The 18457-nt window shown below is 37.2% G+C and overlaps 1 protein-coding gene across 1 annotated transcript; it reads right to left on the bottom strand.

The window, feature by feature from the left end:
- Window positions 1-1848: 1848 nt before the first annotated feature.
- LOC104525242 (dystonin-like) lies at window positions 1849-15734 on the bottom strand (the record flags this gene model as incomplete). Its single annotated transcript, XM_010168338.1, has 10 exons — window positions 15605-15734; window positions 13679-13845; window positions 11332-11484; window positions 10755-11081; window positions 10496-10580; window positions 9113-9354; window positions 7888-8094; window positions 4069-4188; window positions 3789-3896; window positions 1849-2067 (listed from the first exon to the last, which is right to left on the bottom strand). Coding segments are annotated over exons 4-10 (1209 nt in total), but the record flags the coding sequence as incomplete, so codon positions are not given.
- Between the last annotated feature and the right edge of the window lie 2723 nt (window positions 15735-18457).

Genomic DNA, 18457 nt, shown 5'->3' with positions numbered 1-18457 from the left:
GAAAAGACAGTGACCATGACTCCCTGCAGTCCCCTGATGACAAAACAGCAATGAAAAAATAAAACCCCCTGACTCTAGCTACTTACTGAGAATGTAACTCTATTTGTATACTTTGCAACAAGAAAAATAGCATTGATTAGCAGAGAAGAGGAAAAGGTGAAACTCAGGAAAGTTTGAAAATTCTTAGAAAATAATTTTGTGTGGTTTATTTTTGTGCACAAATAGATGATTTGTCACAAGGCCATGAGAATGCACATTTCTGGGTCCAAAGCTTATGTCAGTACTCTGCCTACACCTCAATTCAAACCAAATTGACTGCCTGTTAATCACACAGAATCAACTCTGACTCAGAACAAGGATAGTCATCAGTAAATGCATCAGAACAGAAATGTAAGTGAATATAGAAAACTATTTCAATTCACATTCAGAACCACCTTCTTTTTTTATTTCTTCTTTTTTTTTTTTTTTTTTTTTTAGTAGAACAATAAATTATTTGGTCTTCTCCATGATCTACTATTGGATAAACAATTCCAGTAAACAAGTATTTCAGATCAGATTACATGTGAAAATTGCCTGACATTAATCTTCTACTTAACAAACAAATCGCAGCTAATAGCATAGCCCAGGGAAAATGCAAAAATAGAAGCTCATCTGAAGGGCCTCTCATGCAAGCAGAATGATTACAGTAGATGGGGAAAAATCCTGTAAGTAAAGCAAGCATGATTTGGTTCACGGTGACTAATCGAGATAGTTTGTAAAGCTCATGTTATATAGCTAGTCCTAATGGAGCATGTTTGTTCATTGTGGACATAATAGGAAGACAAATGAGTGAAACCAGTGTTTACCAGTACATAAGAGTGGCACATCTTCATTAACTGGTCTCAGAGTAAACAAGACTTTAAAGCCACGGTTCATCCTATCTAACTTGAGCAACTTAACTGAGGAAGCTAAAATGAAAGAAAAACCTACTTACTCTATGCTCAGTAGGGAGAGACAGGTATCTCCAGTAGCCATATGGGCTTTGCATGTGCCTAAACACGCAGCTTTTTAACCTCAGTGGGATACATCTGATTCCATGTGATACAAATAGCCATACATGACATGTACTGATTTTTATCCCGGCTGATTATTCCTCCATGTAAGAAACCCCATATGGTGGCCAGCCTACAACACTGTCACCTCTGTTTTGTGATGTTATGGTAAACAACTATTTCTTCTAATTATTCCATAACAAACATACTTGACATGAGAAATGATTATGGGATTGGCTGGAACTCAAACGATCAATTCTTGGCCCTCTAATTGTCCATCTTCCCAGCTCATGTAATATTTTTTACACGTACATAAGATCAACATATGTGTGTATTTGTATACAGACTGCACACAAAGGCACACAAAGACAGCATTTCACTTTGAGCACACTGACAGCAGGTACTCCAGTTCTTTAGACAGTCTTTATCTTCTTTTGTTTCCTGCTACGTGCCACGTCTTCTGTTCATGGGTTTGGTTTGTTCTAATACTGACATTAATGTGTACTTTTAAATATAGTTCTTAACTTTCATCTGCTCCATTCTCTCACTACAATGGCAGATTTTTCCCCTTTAGCTCTCTTTTATGCTTATACATTGTTTGCTGTCTTCCCCAATCTTGCTTGCATGCACAGCCTGGGAAACAACGGAGGCACGACTGAAAATTTATTTATTTTATATTATTATTTTTAAATAATTATTTTTTCAACACAAGTTCAGCTGTCTGGGTTTTCACCATTTAGCAGAGTAATCCACAGTTCTAAGCAGAATCCTACTTGGCTTTCAACACTTTGTTTTTCAAAACTGGCAAAATGCTTACCCTATGCTCTTCTTGTTGTTGCTTTAAAGTTTCATATTCAAGGGCTGGTGCAGGAAGCTGAGAGATTATCATTTCTGTTTCAGTTAACCATGGCCAAAGCTCTTCATAAGTCTCCCAGAACTGGTTAACCAGGGACTGAGCCCGTTCTAGCTGGAGGTTTCTCTCAGAGTTCATTTGACAGACTGCATCGTATTTCTGTAAGAGGCTTTCCATTTTTTTCTGAAAAATAATATTAAAAAAATAGCAATGTATGTTTTTCCTACATGTCTGTTACCTTCATTTCTAAACAATCTTTGATAATTATAGCACTGAACTACAGTGAACCAAATCATAGTTTTGATAATGTTTTTACAGAATCAGTATTTAAGGTGGACAAAATCAATATTGTGGGAGACAGGAATTTGGCAGAGTACTTCCAAAGTAATTAGAACATATTTCATGATACTGATATTTACAAATAACACTTTATTCATAGGGCTTCCAGTCAAGCTGCAAATGATCTGACTGCAGATCTTAGCCCCCACTTCCTTACTGAAAATTCTTATCCTCAGTGACACTTGGCAGAAACTAAGTTTTCCACAGCATTTCTGAATCAAAGCATCAGGAACAATAAACAAAAATCTGAGGGTTTTTTTATTTCTGTCAAGAGAATAGGGTATGGTATTGTGCTTATAGCTTATAAACTTGCAACAGAAACCACAAAATATTATTTGCCAGGTTAGCGTACATTAATTAATGAGGATGTGTTACCATTAGTAATGATAGAACTACAAAGTTTAAACATTACAAATCTACTGTATTTGGGTATGTGATAACAAAAGAAACAATCAACTCCTATACATTTTTCCTGTGGATGACTGCCCAAGTTATCATTTTTATGAAATATTATATGTGACCATGCACATAAATGCTAGCCTTGGAAAAACTAGACATACAAGCAAGCCATTTAATGTGAAGTAAAGAATCTTTTTTGGCAGAACAAGCTATCCTTTCATTTGTTATGTCTTGCATATAAATTAAGTATAGAGATGCTATCCAAAGGACAAAACATAGCCTAACACATTTCTGACAAATACAAATATTTAATAGAGACTCACATAAAACTGCTCTCCCTTATGACTACAGTTTCATATACAGAACATCTCATCTATTTTAAATTCACTTAAGAACAAATCAAATTTATTCAGAGATCCAGCAGCAGAGCACAATTAGTGAAGTACTGTTGTTGAAGGAGGATGGTCATTAGAAGGACTAAATTTACAGAACATACCCAGCCTCACCGTAATTTAGCAAAAAAACCCCAACCCTACAACTAACCCATTCTTAAATGCTAACATGAAAAATCTGTCTGTGTATATAGATACATATACAGCCCCAACACCAGGCTCTCTGTGTGTGTGTGTAATAAACAAAGGCACAAGAATGCCTTTCATGGGCTGTGCTAGCCAACAGGATGGAATAATCTTGGCTAGTAAGGTCTACACTGAAAGCAGCAGAAATGAAAGTAAAGATTCATGCTGAGGTGCACAGCCATTGAACCCTGCATGGAAATACACATGCCCAGAGCATCACTGACCCAGAAGAACTGAGGAAGACAAACAGCCAGATTCCACACACACACACACACAACCCCAGATGACTAATACCTATTCACTGAATCGTCCATTGCTAAAACACTGTTTACCATGGATGAAGATGATAAATGGGGTCTCAAGTTACTGTCAGGCAACGAAGCAAGTACACAGTGTTTGCTCTTTGAACATCCTGGATGAAGGAGAGTGATACATAACAGCATTTATTCTAGTATTACAATCCTCAGACTAGAATTGGCTGTAATTAACTCTTTTTCATTAGTATTTCTAAAAAGACACTATAGGAATCTTTCTACTTATATATTGTCTGCATATCTACCACTGTAGTTGCAATTTAAGGAGCTTTACCTTCATGGTCTGTTGCTCTTCTTCAGTGCAGGTGTTGATAATCTTATCCCCAGATTTAACAAGTTCATCTATAGTATCTTTGTGCCTCAAAATCTCCATGGTGAAAGCCTTGAAACACAGTAAAAATTGGTCAGGAAAAAAAAAATAAGAGCAAAAACTTCAAAACTATTTTTGAAGTGCATTATGATGGACTGAAAATTAAATCATGCCAGTGCATTTTCTAGATGGAGAGTGTGACGGCCAATAATTAACATGACAGTTGGAAATGCATTTCTTTTACCTTTTGAACTTGTAGCTGAGCTGTGGTCTGGTCTTGCTCAAGCCTAATATCACCCAGAGACATCAGTTTCTTTTCTGTTTCTGCAATCCAGGCAAATTCAGCATCAGCTGCTTGATCAAACTAAACGAGGGAGACATGAATTAGTTCCGCAGTTCTATAGACATGAAATTAGAATGACTGTTTCAAAAATGTTAAAGAAGATTAAAAAACATACTTTGAATTGTTAAAAAGACAGCAGTTCACTTTCCATATGAGGTTTTTATATAAATGAAATACAAAGCCCAAAATGGTTCTAAGGGATTGTAATACAAGCAGCCTAATTCATAAGTGTGACAAGGCAACAGAAACAAATACATTTTTCCACAGCCTACAGCTCTCTAACAGACATAAGAAAATAAAAAGGGTTATGATTTCAGAATTTTAACTAGACTGCTTATTTTCATTTTTTTCTACTTTATTTTCCATCTCTGTGTTTATTATTACTGCTAGTGTTGCAATTATCCTAATAAATAGTTGTTTGATGCTCTCCTTTTAATCTTAAGAGCTGCTTTGGTATTAAATTATGAAGGCAAAACAATCACAATTCAACTAAGTCAGTGGAAGAACTTCACTGAATGCAGAGAAGACAGGATTTCATCCAAAACCAGACCTTGGGTTAAACATGAAAATTCTCTACGGCATTTGGGTGCAGACAGTCCTTTTCCTAAAAGATTAACTTTTGGCTACCATTAGTCAACACTTACACATTTCAGAAATTACCTCAAAGCACTAAACTAATGAGAGGATTTAAAGGATCTGTTTCTTACTAATTTGCCAAGGAGAGCATGAGATCCTGAAAAGAAGCATGTGGAGATCTAATTCTTCTGAAAAGTAAGACCAAATTTCAAAAAAATCATACATTCTCTCTTCTGCTCAAGTTTATAGGCATGTATCTTAGCACACACACCTTGCAGTACTCAATGGAGGAAACTTTGAGCTTAAGCCATAGAGAAATACTACATGAGATGATCAGATGCACAAAATGGTCATCGCAGAAACTACTAAGAACTATTTTATTTATTTATTCATTTTAAACTCTGACCCCCACTGCAACTAACTGAACATTAATATGGCTCTGAGTTATTGCAAAAGTCTATCAGGATGTTTTAGGTCAGAACCTGCTACTTGTGTTGTTGATACCCATGCTTTCCTCAGAAGGCTCTTTCTGACCACTCTCAGTCACTCTTGTCTTTTAAATCTACTGGTCTGTGCCTCTGGGGCTGTAGACCATGGCAGCCCTGCTCCTGTAACGTAGCTGGAGTTCACTTTAGCCACTAAATCAGTCTTGTCTTAGTGGTTAATCATGAGTCACACAAAAACAAAAGAAGCAGTTCTGAGATTTCATTCCTTCTGAGTTAATCTTTTTCAGCCTTTATAATCCATTTGTAACATGAAAGAGAGCACAAACATTCTTTTTCATTATATGCCATTTCTCATTTAAAGTAACAGAAAGTAAGTCTTGGCCCACGTATTGTGACTTCCTAATAGAAAAGTATGTTCTGAAACAATCAGTACTGTAAACATTAGCACGAAGCACATGCACCAGTGGTAGTTAAATCCTGGCTTTAAAAACTGCAGTTCACAACCAAGCTCTTCAGAAGCCCAACTATTTATGATCCAAATGAAGGAAATTCAGAAGTTGATTTCATATGTGTTAGATGTACAAATTAACTGCAATGTGACTTCTTGATAACAAAGATCCAGGGGTATGTAAAAAATATTGAGCAAATATTTAATGGAAATAACAAAATCAAGGCATGGCAGTGAAACCTCTAGGTCACACAGCATCGAGGAAGGACAGGACTATCAACTCCATTTGCTGAGGGTATAGGATTTCCAATTTGTGATGTTCAAATGTAACATTAAGGAATAAAATGCACAAAATTGGTACTCTCTGTATCCAAAATCTGAAGTGTTTTCTTCCCATTATGCATGGCCGTTATTTATGAGCCCTGAACTTCACTTGAGTCACTACAAAATCATCCATTTCTTCCCCACCCAGTTTAACCAAGCACAGTTCATTGTGGTACTTTTTCTTCTAACCAGGAATGATTGACTTCTGAATATGATGACATTGTGATTTGCTCCGTGAATGCTTTCTAAAGCACTCTCTATGGCTGCTTTAGAGTGAAAAACAAAAAGTAAGCCAAAAGCAGAATATGGCCTTCTCTTTTTATGTAGCACTCCTTCACTATGCCTCCAGTACTGAGAAATGAAGATTGAAACATGTAGCTAAATTTATTTAAAGGATAATTCTATCCATCTGGGGTCATTTTGGCCAGGTAGTTAAAAATCAGGACATTGCATTAGTCTATTAAGCCTCTCAACTTTCGCTCACAAGATGAAACAATATGCTTACCCATCCACATAACTTACTGCAGTTCTCACCTTGGCCCAGTAATGCCAAGCATGGGCCCTACACTACTCCCACTGACCTCTCATGTTCTTCGTGGCTTTGTCCTCCACCCAAACATTTTTAATAATACAGACACTTGAACAAGTTGCCATAGGGTAAGCCTACAGAGCACTATTTCACATGGTCTCTTCTCTGAGCTAAATGGAAAGTAGCTTATCCTTCACTGGAAGCATGTTAAGCTGCTTGCTATTTATCATAGGACATAGTGTATAGGAGTACATTGTGGTGATGTGAGTTGTGCTGAAGTGGAGGTAGGGGCGTGCAGGACTAGGGTGCAACATGCCTTCATATTGGCTAGTGGAGCAGCAGCTCTGGACCTTTCATGCCTGGACCAGAATCTGCTGAATTTGTGCTAGGGTATGCAACATACTCATGGAATTCAGAAAAGCTGAAGGAAAGCCAACATACAGTCTCCTATCTCACCTTATCACTCCCTAAAAAATCACCCTTCATTTTTGAGGATTTGGTTAATGAGACAAGATAATACACACAGCAATCCCCTTAAAAAGAAGCATGAAGTTATTTTCAACCTCAGGTACAAGGAGATTTGAGTTACTGCCAGCCTCTTTTAGTCAGCTTTCAGCAGACTTTGAAAATACCACAAATGCTTTCTCCTTGTCCTGTTACAACTGTTTAAGGGAACTATTAGCAGGAAACAGAAATCTCCACCAATATTTTTATGCCTGAATTGTAGATAGACATTGGAAGATTGTGTTTCCATAATCCATTTGTAAGCAAGGTTAAACATGGGACTATTTAGTGATGAAATCAGAGTGCCAGTTCTCAGAGTGTACCCATATATATACCTCTGTGCATGTACAGTATTAAATAACTCAATCTTGAGCTCCAAGAAGAAAAACATTGTGGATATGAATAAAAGCAATTGTTATTTAAATCCTCCACTACAGCTTGAACAAGATGATCCAACTTTCAGTTGTGGAAAGTACAGAGGATCTAGACAATCAGCTGATGCAAAAACATTTGGCAACCCTAGTGATTACAGTGTTGCATCCAGTAAAATTGGCTGGAGATCTGGACTGTATTTTACTTAACATGTGATCTACAAAAGACATGGGCCATTCAACTCCTAATCAAGCTAATTCCCACTTAAAGTGCCACAGGATAGTTACAGCAATTTTACCTATAAGACTGATGTTTGTGTCAACAAAAAGGGAGACAGCTGCAACAGTGTACAGATTAGCTGAGTTCTGGCATTCATATCTCAACAGTGGAGTGCCATTTCATTCCAACAGGCCTTTTCCTGCTCAAGCACAAGAAACTTTTGGCAACATTATTATAGGACATCTTCTGTCCAGGTACACATGGCCAGAGTCTGCTATTGCCCAAAGAACAGTTTCCAGTACCTGCTGGGATCTCAGGATGGCAGCATCAATTTCATCCACCTTCTGAGAGATTGTGTCACTCACTAATCTGTAGCGTTCATTGTCCTCTGTTATCATCTTGTCAAGCCCTTCTCTGGCCCTCCATGGCACCAGCTCCAGGAAGGCACTGCCAACTTCATTCAGAGTGTCCACTAAGCCTTTGTTGTTCTTCGCTTCTTTTTTCAGCTCCTGAAAAAGGCCATTTAAAGTAAACATGCCAGCATACAAGCTGAACACACACAGCTTGCACGTGGTTTTTTTATTCTTTCAACTACTCCGTGAGCTGAGAACTGAAATGTTTTCCACACAAACCACAGAGATAAATTGGCACACTTATTTTGAACTCAGTTGTATTAGCTTTTTGATACTGTAAGCTGTTTGACAGAAAAGTGGGTGATTCTTGAAGATAACTTTGTACAGAATATATCTTAAATATATTTCTCCAATCAGTAAGACAGTCTGAAATCCTTTGTAATTTTGTAAGTTGTCAGTACTTAACAAAGCAACCGAAGAAAATAAAACTAACAGATATTCTTTGCAACCTGCAACTCCATAAGGAACTAAATCACCAGCCAGTGAAATCAGACATGCAGTAAAGCAAAATATGATGAAGTGATTTCTTAAATAAGCAATGACTGGATTAAATTCCAATCAAATCATCACACAGTGCTTCAGTAACGAATTTTAACCTGAGAAACCCTCACCACTGTTTCATTTCTTTTTATATCTATAAGAAATTTAATTGAAAGACTTTTTTTTTATAGCTTCCCCCCTCAACACTGTCCACACCATCCAGTTTATACTACAATTTTTCTTTTGAAATACATATTGTTAAATAAGATTAGTAATATGTATTTTAAATGCTGATTCTTTTTATACTTTACAGGATTTTATCCATGTTACAACTAAAGAACCAAAATAACTTTGTTTGACAACTTAAGAGTTTTCCCAGGATTAGGTAGCTGCTTGAATAAAAAGGAAATGCTGTGCTTCTCTTGAGCTAAAAATAAACCTCAGCCCAATTTCACAAGTGATTATAACAGATGACTCTGGAAAGCAAGTTTGGTTCTTAACTACTGTTACATTTAGTCAAAAGATCTGATGCCAAAATTAGTTATTCACAAAACAACATCATGCCAAATATAAGTTAACACAAAACCTAGCTGAATCATACAGCAATAAATAATTCACGGGTTCTTAAACCTACTTTTTGTCTTTCTTGTACTTGGCTTAATTCTTCACCCTTTGGTATTTGAGTTTCATATGAGAGTAACTCCACCTCCACTTCATCAAGCCATTTGCAGAGTTCCTCATGAGTTGAGTGCAGTTGACCTGCAAGCTGCAGAGCCTGCTCTAAGGTCTTGGATACATCAGAACTCAGTTGTGTAATGTCTTTGTATCTCGCTTTAATGCCTTCCAGTTTATCTTGAATTATTACAACTTCATCACCTAAAATATCAGAGAGATGTTATTTCCTGTAACCACAAATATTTAAAAGAAAAACAAAACAAAAAACAAACAAAAAAACCAACCCACAAACAAATCCCAAACCCCACCTATTACAGAAATCTCAATATTTAATTCATAAAATAACCCAAACAAGATTACAAGTTCAATTCTCAACTGTTGCAAATTATCCTATCATCACTGAAGTCCACAGAGCTACAAAGTTTACCTCAGCTCAGGATCTGTCCTTCTGTCTTTTTCTGTTTTACTAAACTATTAGAAAGTGAAGATTTAGATAAAATATTTAACACAAAAGTTCTTTAAAAATATTTATTCTTAAAATTACAATACTTCTTATAAAGGCCAAAACAAAAAGATTATTAAAGGGTTATTGAAAATGTGAAGGAAAAAAAAAATCAACAAAATACTAATTAGATCCCCAATAAAAGTAATATTTGACATCACTGCACACCCTCATTACTATCTATTTGAAACACAACTCAAAAAGCTGAAATAAAAACAAGCCACTGAAATTTATTAGCATATATCCAGATTTCATTATAGACTATGCATAGTGTCTAACTTTGGAACAGAAAAGGATACCCACCCGCCCCTAACCATATGTGTGTCTTTAAAGAGTTCAAGAACTTTAGAAGTACTGGAAAATCTGGACAGATGTTGATCTACAGAACAGACACATCGTGTACAACTGGAATGCAAGTTTTCCCACAGCATTAGCTCCAATGGACAAAGCTTTCCTCTTGCAGTAAAAGGTAGTCTAATATCTCGTTCATCTGTGGCTGCCTGCAGGGAATTGACTGCGTCCACTGCCAAACAGCCCTCCATTATGAATAATGTCCATAACTTGCTATTAGGAATGGAATGCAGGTTCACTAAAATAATTTTCCACTAAAAATAATAAAGGATTCAAGGGATGAGTTCCATATAGGCAAAAAAGGTCTTTTGCTCACTTACATTAATAGCAAAATTGGCCCAAAAACATAACCTACCTTAACCTCAAATCTTTATTAAAATAAACAACTAGGATTGGTTTAACCAGCAAGTTGCACTTTAATTTTCTCATAAGCACTTACAAGTACAAGAAAAAAAGCCTGATGAATCATAGTTTTACATAAGCTCTCACCTGTTGTTTGCTTGAGAAGCTCTAAGCCATTTTGTATGGCCAAATCAACATTTTGTTTTCTAAGAAGAATCTCTTCCTGAAGATCCTAAGAGAAAAGGTCCTTTGCGTTAGCACAGACATAACAAATTATATTGTTTTTATTTGGAATACATGTATTTCCATTTTAAACAAAATATATTAATGAAAAATAAATGAAGTATGGAAACATAAATAAAATTTTAAAATGAATTAAATAATAAATGAACAGAAATCAAAATACCAGTAGTTCAGAGTGCTGTTTCTCAAGCAATTCTGTGCTGCAATCCTGGACTGACAATTTGCTCAGTTTATCATGGATTTCATTCAGCCAGTTCATCAATTCAACTTCGTCCTCCCCAAAAATCTGAGCATTGCTGTAAGCTTGCTGGAGAAGTTCAGACCTGCTGTTGCTCTTCTCTTGAATCTCAATGTATCGGGCCTGAGAAGAATCTAGCTTTTCCTGCACCATATCTTTATCTTCCCTGGAGCTCAGAGTCTTTAGAGACTGACCAGTGCTAATGGCCTGATGTAAACTCCTACTGTGAGCTAGGACATCATCTTCTAGGGCCTATATTTTTTTAAATAACGAAGAATAATGGAAAAGAAAATCAGAAAAACATAAAAGAAATGTGAGTGGAACTCAATAAAAACTGAACGAAAAAGGACATATTGCCAACATAAATATATAAAACTCAAATTACAGAAAAAAAATTCAGTATGGTAAAACATAGGTACACCGCAACAGCTTTGCCAGTTGCATTGTACTTTACAGAAGTGTCTGAAGAATGACACAAGCAAGTATGTGGTTTGTATCTTACTTTATGCTGAGAAATTTGCTGTTGCAGTTTAGAGGCCTGCGTTCCAATGGGTTCTGCATTTGCAAGCCTCTTCTCTGTGGCGTTTCCCCCAGCGGCTCCAGAGCTTCGTGGAACTGCTGGGCTACCACTGAGATGCCTTCCAACTGACGGTTCCTACCAACATGCCAAGAGAAAGGTTATTTTTTGTGATGAAGTAAGTGTGAAATAGGTTTTTTTTTTTAAAAAGCCCCTTGAATGCTTTGCAAAAAAAAATAAATTCTGCCTTATTGTAAGAACCAGTCACCAAATGAAATAGAAATAAATATATCCATGATATTCAATTAAAACCATGGTAAAGTAAAAATCAAATAGAATTTTAAAAACAAAAGCTCCGAAGCTGTTTGAAACTTTTAGCTACTATGCAAGTTTTGTAAATACAAAGAATATCACTTTATTCACATTTTTTTTGCTAAAAATAATCTAGCACTGAATTCAGAAAAACATTGTTTTATACCCAATTAGGATAGTTCTCAAGTTTCTAGCTGTCTTTAAGTATAAAGTTACAACCCTTTGTATTATACATGTTTTAAAGTTAGGTAAAGACTTTACTGAACCAGAACATATTGTCATGCTTCCTCAGCGTTGTAAAATATCTTTAAACATTTGTTCAATGATGTGAACAGAAGTATTTGGCTCTACTTTTGCCTCTTTTGTTCTGGATAAAAGCTCTCAATTAAGGTGGTGAGACAACGTTAATAAAGCATAGAGACTTGACCTTCAAAATAAAAAAAGCAGTATTTAAAACATTTCTGTTTCAGGTTATTGCACTTCAGAGAAGGCTCTTGATGACAGGAAGAGTCTTCTAGAGAAGACTCAACCACTGCTTAACAAATTTCATTCAAGCAGACTTTTAAGAGAGATCTGCCCTACAAGAAAAACATCAAAATATAGTCTTTCAAATAAGGATCTCATTTCAGATAAAAGCTCTATTTATATGTGCTTCCAAAGGCTTGTAAATAAGGTAAACTTGACACACTTAGCCACAGAACACTCAGTGTAGTACTCTACATAGTTTTCAAAATCATCATCAAATCTCATCTTCATTTCTAGAGAACATCCAAAGAAAAATGGAGACGAGCTTGTGGCTAATGGATGGCTTGGAAAAAGTTGCAATTTGTTTTTTCATTAAATATCAACAGACTGGGAGAATAATATTAAATTAAACATGACATTAACATTTACCACAGCTAATAAGTCAGATTCTTTCAATTAAAAGAAAGAAGGAAATAATGGTCTATTAGTGGTTGACTCTACTAATTAAATAATCATGTTATTAGTATGAGGTAACATCAGAGGTTCACAGTAAAGGACCTAAAGAGAGGCTACCAGAAGTACCAGACAACAGAGGTGAGTTTAATGCTATTCCAAGTGCACAAATCCCAACGCATCCATTTGTTCTTCACTGTAAAGCTTCACTGTTCACTTAAATCCCTTTTCTTCAACTTTCCAGTTGTTCTCAACTATATGCCTTTTTCAGGCCACCTCTTATGCACACTCTTCTTCTCTCTCCACTGAACAAGGCTGTCCTTTTTCCAATCCCCACCCAGAAAACATGTTCAGCAACCCTTTCAACACGTATTTCTTCAAAGACACTTTACAGTTCATAACTTTCCAGGTATTTTACACATCGACAACTCATTAATCTAAGTATGTGTGTACACACACACTGCGTGCATGGGGTTTGGTTTTGTTTGGTTTTTTTAAATTGGAACTTTAATTGGATGGCAATATCTTTAAGAGACTTTTCTGTGTCGCTCAAATATATCTACATACTTTGATGGTCCTTTTTCTTCTTGAGAAGTAACGCAGCTCAGCACCTTTGCGTAAGCACATCAGCAACTGACAGTATGAGTAGCTCTAATTATACAGATGACATCACACAGTAAAAGGGAAGAAGAGTTGAGTGCTCCCTCTTTATAGTAGCATGTCGGGATTTTGAAGTTCCAAGGGAACATCCTTATTATTTGTTAAGTGTAAAATTTGCACTTGATTCTATGCAAAAGAGATTTTGCATCAAGAAACTTGCATCCTAATGAACTAACATGGATAAAATATTCAGAAGATACATATGCAGATAAGCCTAGCAGATTGTAGTGTCTTAAGCTAAACTTTTTTTAAAAGCTTTTGGTCTGTTCAGGTAACTTCTCTCCACTTTTCCTTCAGAGGACCTAAGATGCAGTAACATAATGTAATGACAAGAATAATAGTACTTACAAAATTTCATACTCCGGAGTTCCACATGTTGCTTCTAATAATCTACCACATGCTATGTCTACATTTTTCAAATCTATGAAAGAATTTCAAATACCTTGTTTCAGCTTTACTGAGCAATGCATCCCATCGACTATCCAGGAAGCTCAACTGTTTCAAGATTTTCACTCTATCAGCAGGTTCTGCTGACTCTGCAATTTTTTCCCCTTCACGCTTGATTGCCTCAACAGTAGGCTTGCGGTCATCCAGCAACCTCTGGAGAAGCTACAGAAAAAGCAATCAGGCACCAGGTTATTAAGAAACTTTGTAATAACACAAGTGTAAAAATAGAAGGAGGTAGACTTCTTGAAAAGTCTACAAAAAAGACATGAGCCTGTTAGAACAAGTCCCTAAGAGGGCAACGAGGATGATCTGAGGGCTGGAGCACCTCTCCTATGAGGACAGGCTGAGAGAGTTGGGGCTGTTCAGCCAGAAGAAGAGAAGGCTCCAGGGAGACCTTATAGTGACCTTCCAGTATCTGAAAAGGGCCTACAGGAAGGCTGGGGAGGGACTTTTTACAAGGGCAGGTAGTGATAGGACGAGGAGTGATGGCTTTAAACTGGAAGAGGGTTGGTTCAGATGAGATATTACTGTGAGAGAGGTGAGACACTGGAACAGGTTGCCCAGAGAAGTTGTGGATCCCCGTCCCTGGAAGTTTTCAAAGCCAGGTTGGATGAGGCTTTGAGCAACCTGGTCTAGTGGAAGGTGTCCCTGCTCATGGCAGGGGGGTTGGAATAATCTTTAAGGTCCCTTCCAACCCAAACCATTCTATGATTCTATGATAAAACCTGTTAAAGAAAAAAAAAAAAAGCAAAGGCAGTGCCTATATTGTGATGAAAGTTTGAATAATGCTAATCAAAAAGAGACACGCACACACATCACACACCAAGCTGACTCCCCCACCCCCAACACTTGCTCATTTTAGTTTCTCATTTTTTTTTGTTATGAACAGTGGTGTTTCACCCAGCCCAAACAGCCTCCTTGGTTTCTATGGGGTAAAGATGTGTGGCAGGCCAAAGAGTGAACATATAAAGGAAAAAGTTCTATTTAATACCACTGAGGGAAACAAGCTATTTAGAGTATCTGATCCATTTTACAGGAACATTCCCTTCTAGATTTTCCAACACAAAGATAATTCTGATATATAGAGAGAGATAGGAAAATAGAGATAAAAACTATTGTACAATTGACTCATCACTTGTCTGAGATACAACTGAGTTCACTGATCTAGTCCTGTAAAGTAACTTCTCTGTGAAGGACAAAAAGCACCTCTGTCTTAGATCCTCCCTTCCTCCATTCTCTAGTTACCTTTGGCAACATCAACATTTTGCCCCTGCAGATATCCCAATGTGACAACCTGCATCGGCCATTAACTTTGTATTAAATCTCTGGGTGACAGTGGGCCACACAGTCCAACTGGATGGACTGTATGTTTCATAAGTAACATCATGGTTCTTTTTTCTATAACCATTATGAAAATTTGCAAAAGTTGGCAACACTGACAGCAATTCTACATTAGCACAGGCCATTTCCAAGCAGCATTCCAACCGATTACCAACAACAATCAGATCACAATCAGGATCAAGAGCCAAGTATCTACGTCCTTAATCTGCAATATTATCTTGGAATTATTATAATGAAAATTTACTGGTTTTTATTTTCTATTTTGCAAATGGCCAAACACTGGATTTTATGTTTTCTGTCTTCCCAGTGAACTTTTACCAACCCTTTCCAGATAGTGTTAATAATTCTAATCAGAACTCACACTACACAGTGTTCCTCTTTGTCTTGTGTCCCAGAAGATGAGCACGTCTCCCAGCCCTGGACAGATTCGTGAGTATTGGACAGATGGCTGCTTTAAACACCTCAGCACACTTCAATGTAATATAATACACTTGAACAGATTTTATGATTTGCCAGAGACTGGGAATTTGTTCTCATTGATCCAATGCAAAGAGAGACATTTTGAATACATTTCACTTACTTTCTGTTCTTGTATTTGGGCCTTCACAACTTTGAATTCAGCAGATGGTGGTTTTTGATTAGCCACAAGGTCTTCTGTATCAATAAGCCAGCTAAGCAGAGATTCAAGGGCATCCTGAAATCTCCCACAGTGAAGGAGGGCTTCCTGCAATTGTGCAGCACGCTGGGCAACCTGAAAAAAAGTGGAGGATCAGACTGTACTCACTTTTTATTTCTGTGAAATAAGCAGCCAAAATCTGTAGAACATCTGGCAATATCACTTAACAAATACTCTCATTTTCATGGCTATTCATAACAGCACTATGGCACAATTTAGCATTAATCTCTTGGGGCTACAGACATGCAATGAAAAGAGGCTGACTATCAGTAAATCAGACTGCTCCAGTAGTTCCTTACAAGAGATACTCCTATTTTATATAGCTACAGTATTATGAAGTATACTGACAGGATGTTTGTGTTTCAGATGGTCTTTATTTTCCTTACAGAAAGGCCAAGCCAGGAACCCAAAGTAGTAACTCTTAAGAAGGGGCAATAATCCCTTCAAAGGGAAGAAGAAATAGGAAAGGAGAAAGTGAACCACAGGTGTCTGTGTGGTTCTGCTGCATCACTCCTTCAGGAAGACAGAGTGGAGAAAAATGAGTGCCATTTCTACTTCCTACCCTTTCAATTTTCCAACAACAGCTACTGCTGGAAGAGGACTCTTCAAAAGCATAGAAGAACACCTACAGCCAGTTTTCCAAAGCAGTGGTACCTTCTGATGTCTCAAGCAATACAATCCTTAAGGTGCTACAAAGGAAATGTGCCACTAGTCACACAAAGCTGGGCTGTATCACTGCTGTGTGCCCTGCCGAGGTACAACAGTGCCCATGAATGCATACAACAGAGTGAAAAAATGTGTGAACAAAGACTCCTTGAAAGTGGCTGGCTACAAACAACACAGCTACATTTCCCACGAATGTGTGACAACTCCAACCTCCTTCACTGAGTTATCAAACTTCCCTGCACTGCTTAAGCAGGAAGGAACACAAAGTCCTGGAGGAGTCTCCTGAATAAAAATCCAGGACAGACCTATGGAAAGTTTGACAAAACCTTATGAATAATAGTAATACCTCTGGTTACTAGTGATATAAATCTTATCCTCAGAATTACCAAAGATGTGATAGTGTAAAGTAATATAATTCATATTCTTAGTGAATATTTAATTTCCTGTATTTTGAAAGATATCAGCAACCAAATAATCAAAAAGCAGAACAGTATAAAAAATAGTAACCTTCTTATTAAGAGTCTTCCATCGGGTGTTGACATCTTCGAGGTCATGTTCAAGGTTTTCTGTGTTGGTACTTTTAGCAGCACTCTGAATAAGGCCTTGACCCAACCAATTTACCTCCTGTTGTTTTACTTGCAGGGGTTCAATTTCTTCTTTCTGGAATACCTGCAGTTGAAACCCAAGACACACATGAAACATTGTTATCTCATGACATAAAATGCATCTGGCATTTACATCACAGCACGCAACAAAAGAACTGCTGAACATTGGTGTCTAGAAGAAAGGAAGCCATTCCTCATCAGCACCTTCCTAAAAAAGCTAATAAATCTAAACAGAATAGACTAAATCTAAACAGAGTAAATGCAATACACCACAGAGGGAAAATGATGTATATTTCCATGAGTAGTTTTAGACAAGGAAAGGGAAAGGGGAAAGAGAGATAAGGGGAAAGGTTGGTGTTTTGTCGGGGGCAGGGGACGGACACCACCCAATAGAGGAAAAAAATCAAGACCAGAGAAACTCATCTAATTATCTAGCTACAAAATCTAACAAAAAATTGCACAGAAGGATTGTTAAGTTGTCCTCAAATAAATAAACACACACACAGTAAGAGAGACAACTGGGCATTTTTTTCCAAATTAGGAAAAAAATCAAAAGTTTAAGTTAAAAGAAGCAGTGAAGGAAGAGATATTTTAAGGTAGTTTTTAGAAAAATATAACAGTAAAAAGTGAGGAGGAGGCACTACAGATGCTGCTGAAACAGTATCCCAGCAGACACACAGGAGAATGGGTTTTCATTCAGAAGGGTATTCTTGCAAATTACCAGCACTTTGACTGTACCCAAACAGCAGTTTGGGATGTTTTCTGTTTGCTTTATTTTACTCTTTCAAGTACTTAAACTTTTTCAGAGCCAGATTATTACCACTAGCAACAGCAATGTAAATCTCTATTTGTATTCAGCTGCATCAGGCTGTACTGACACCAGTGTCAATGAGATCAGAAAATGGCCCGAAGCCCCTGAATTAATTACACAGGCCAGTGAAAAATAACCAATGAATAAACAATGCTAAAGAATGCTCAACTTTTGACCCTAAATCCTTCTATTTCTATAGCAGCATTCAGTAACAGTTTTGGTGTACACTTAGTGCATTCAATGCAACCTTTCTCAGCACCCTGAAAAGCAGGGATCACTTTGAACATACCAGTGACTCTCCTCTTTTGCACCAAACACAGTGTGGCAAGTGATTGCTTTTAAGGCAGCAGACCTCAGGTGGCTGAGCACGCTTCCAACAGCTTGACAAGTCAATCTAGAAGCTAGAACAACTACACTAAACACGAGGGGTAAAATAAATTATCCACCCTTAACAATTTTGTTCCTTCAGACAAAAAAACCCCTGAAAACTCTGGTTACATGCAAACTGAGAGTGCAACCAGCTGGCTGCTTCCAGAAAAAGGAAAATGCTTCTGTTTTTCTTGACTGTAGGGTAGGGAGGAGGCAGAATAACATTTCCACACAGAATCGATAACAAATTCTTCTTTTATGTGCCATAAAGCCTCATCTTTTGAGAGCAACGTCCTACCGCAGAGA

This window comes from Antrostomus carolinensis, unplaced genomic scaffold (assembly GCF_000700745.2).
Source record: "Antrostomus carolinensis isolate BGI_N321 unplaced genomic scaffold, ASM70074v2 scaffold50585, whole genome shotgun sequence".
Lineage (NCBI taxonomy): Eukaryota > Metazoa > Chordata > Aves > Caprimulgiformes > Caprimulgidae > Antrostomus > Antrostomus carolinensis.
Note: the sequence above shows the minus strand (reverse complement) of the source record. Positions and strands in the feature narration are given on the sequence as shown.